Source organism: Propithecus coquereli, unplaced genomic scaffold (assembly GCF_000956105.1).
Source record: "Propithecus coquereli isolate 6110/MARCELLA unplaced genomic scaffold, Pcoq_1.0 Scaffold24, whole genome shotgun sequence".
Taxonomy (NCBI): domain Eukaryota; kingdom Metazoa; phylum Chordata; class Mammalia; order Primates; family Indriidae; genus Propithecus; species Propithecus coquereli.
Genome location: NW_012147952.1, coordinates 8698383 through 8700517, shown reverse-complemented (window position 1 = coordinate 8700517; position 2135 = coordinate 8698383). Strand labels below are relative to the sequence as shown.

The window sequence follows — 2135 nt, the reverse complement described above, 5'->3', positions numbered from 1 at the left end:
GAACTCCTGAGCTCAAACAATCCGCCCGCCTCGGCCTCCCAGAGTGCTAGAATTACAGGCATGAGCCACTGCGTCCGGCCTCATACTACCATTTTAAGGTGAGGAAACTAAGACAATGAGAATTTAAGTAACTTGTTCGAGGTCACATGGCCTAAGTGACAGCATCATTAGTTGAAGCCAGGCAGTGTGGCTTCAGAATCTATCCTCTTAACCACTTATGATTCACTCCTCACTAGAGAGCATTATAAATTATAGTGCGAGATGGTAAGACCCTAATTCTCCTGACACCTCCATCCCTACAGTCCTGATCTCAATCAATGATGAATTATCTTTTAATTTATAGAGAGATATAAGAAGGAGATAAATTACAATTATCTAGGTTAACAGTTATTTTTTTAAAAAAAGGATAAGGCAGAAAAAAGCCTTAAAAAGAATCAAGGACAAGTACAAGTAAAACCCAATCAAGAAGGCAGGCTTAACAGTAAAAAAAATAAAACCAACTCATATTTTTAGAATGTCTGCATCCCAAAGTCTCAGATCTGCTACAGTCCAAGTACTTGGAGATAATGATTATGGACTACATTAATACTGAGAAAAATACATTTGGCATTATGGATATGAGGCTTGAGTTTGTGCCCTATATTCTTTGGGTTAATAGTATTTTATTTTATTTTTATTTATTTATTTATTTTGAGACAGAGTCTTACTCTGTCACTCGAGCTAGAGTGCAATGGTATCATCATAGCTCACTGCGACCTCAAACTCCTAGGTTCAAGCGATCTTCCTGCCTCAGCCTCCTGAGTAGCTGGGACTACAGGCATACGCCACTGTGCCTGGATAATTTTTTCTATCTTTAGTAAAGACAGGGTCTGGCTCTTGTTCAGGCTGGTCCCAAATTCCTGACTTCAAGTGATCCTCCCATCTCAGCCTCCCAAAGTGCTAGGATTATAGGTGTGAGCCATTGAACCCAGCCAGGTTAATAGTATTTTAAGAAATGATTTTGTTTCTTCATCTTTAAATAAGCTTTCAATTATTTAGTTCATCTTGTTAAAGATGCCAATAATCAATGCTTTAAAATTATAGGTGTATTCCTCTAAGATGACATTATTAACAAACATTCTAAGTTTACATATATAAAGAGATTTTAAAATACCATGTTGATGGATTGTGTGAACTGCTTCCAACATGTTTTTCCAGTAACTCTTGCGTTCCCATGGATCAATGGATTTTTTCTTTTTAAGCCAACTATTAAGATCAATATTTCCACACTCCATTACCATATAGATGAACTGGTCTGTGATTTCACTGCAATTAAAAATAAGAGCAATAAAACAGTAAATGCCTAGGTTATATTAATTAAGATTTACTAAATATTTACCTGAAGAATTATGGCAGAAAAGGTTTTCTTTTTAAATTTAAAAAGAATTCTTACTAATCATAAAGTCGGATGATCTTATCACTGTGTTGTTGTAGTTTATTCAAATAAGCTATTTCGTTCCGGTAACTATCAATAGTTTGGTTATCTGCTTCTTCTAAGTTCACATATTTTATGGCATAAATCTGTTTCTTTTCATTCAGCACCTGAAATACCTATATATTAAAAAAAAGAGAAAAGTTTAGGATGCTCTCTTTATACACTATCACAATGCTTCAAAATTTATTAGACAATTTTTCTTTTTAATGAGGAAGGGGCAGGAATCTTCCATGCCCTCTCTGGACAGGCCAGCCTCCAGGAACCTTTACATGTTTAGCTATCCAGAAGCTCCTATATCTATTAGACAATTTTAGGTTGAGAAAATTCTGAAGGAAATACTGATGTGAACAACTAAAAATTTCTGGGCCTATTCTGAGTATAAAAGGAAAAAAAAATAATCCTGATGATAGTAGTAGTAATCCATTCCCAACCACCTATACAATGGGCACTCAATAACTCAAAGGTATAAACCTAAAATGTTTCTATTATGATATCAACATATAAAAAAAGTAATTTAAATTCATACATGTTCATAACAGTTTGTTAGATGCCTTAACCAGGGAAATAGAGAAAAAGACAATAAAAAATGTTAAGGACAAGCCAGGTGTTCACCTGTAGTCCCAGCTACTCAGGAGTTCAAGTCCAGTCTAAGCAAAATAGT

General features: G+C 34.9%; 1 protein-coding gene across 1 annotated transcript in view; it reads right to left on the bottom strand.

Moving 5' to 3' along the window:
* Positions 1–2135, bottom strand: part of TTK (TTK protein kinase) — a 66461-nt gene that overhangs the window by 19490 nt on the left and 44836 nt on the right. Inside the window, exons 14-15 of the mRNA XM_012646048.1 lie at positions 1433–1590; positions 1113–1305 (exon numbers count right to left, since the gene is read on the bottom strand). Of these exons, the coding sequence (XP_012501502.1) occupies positions 1113–1305; positions 1433–1590 (351 nt within the window). The remainder of the gene's footprint in view (positions 1–1112; positions 1306–1432; positions 1591–2135) is intronic.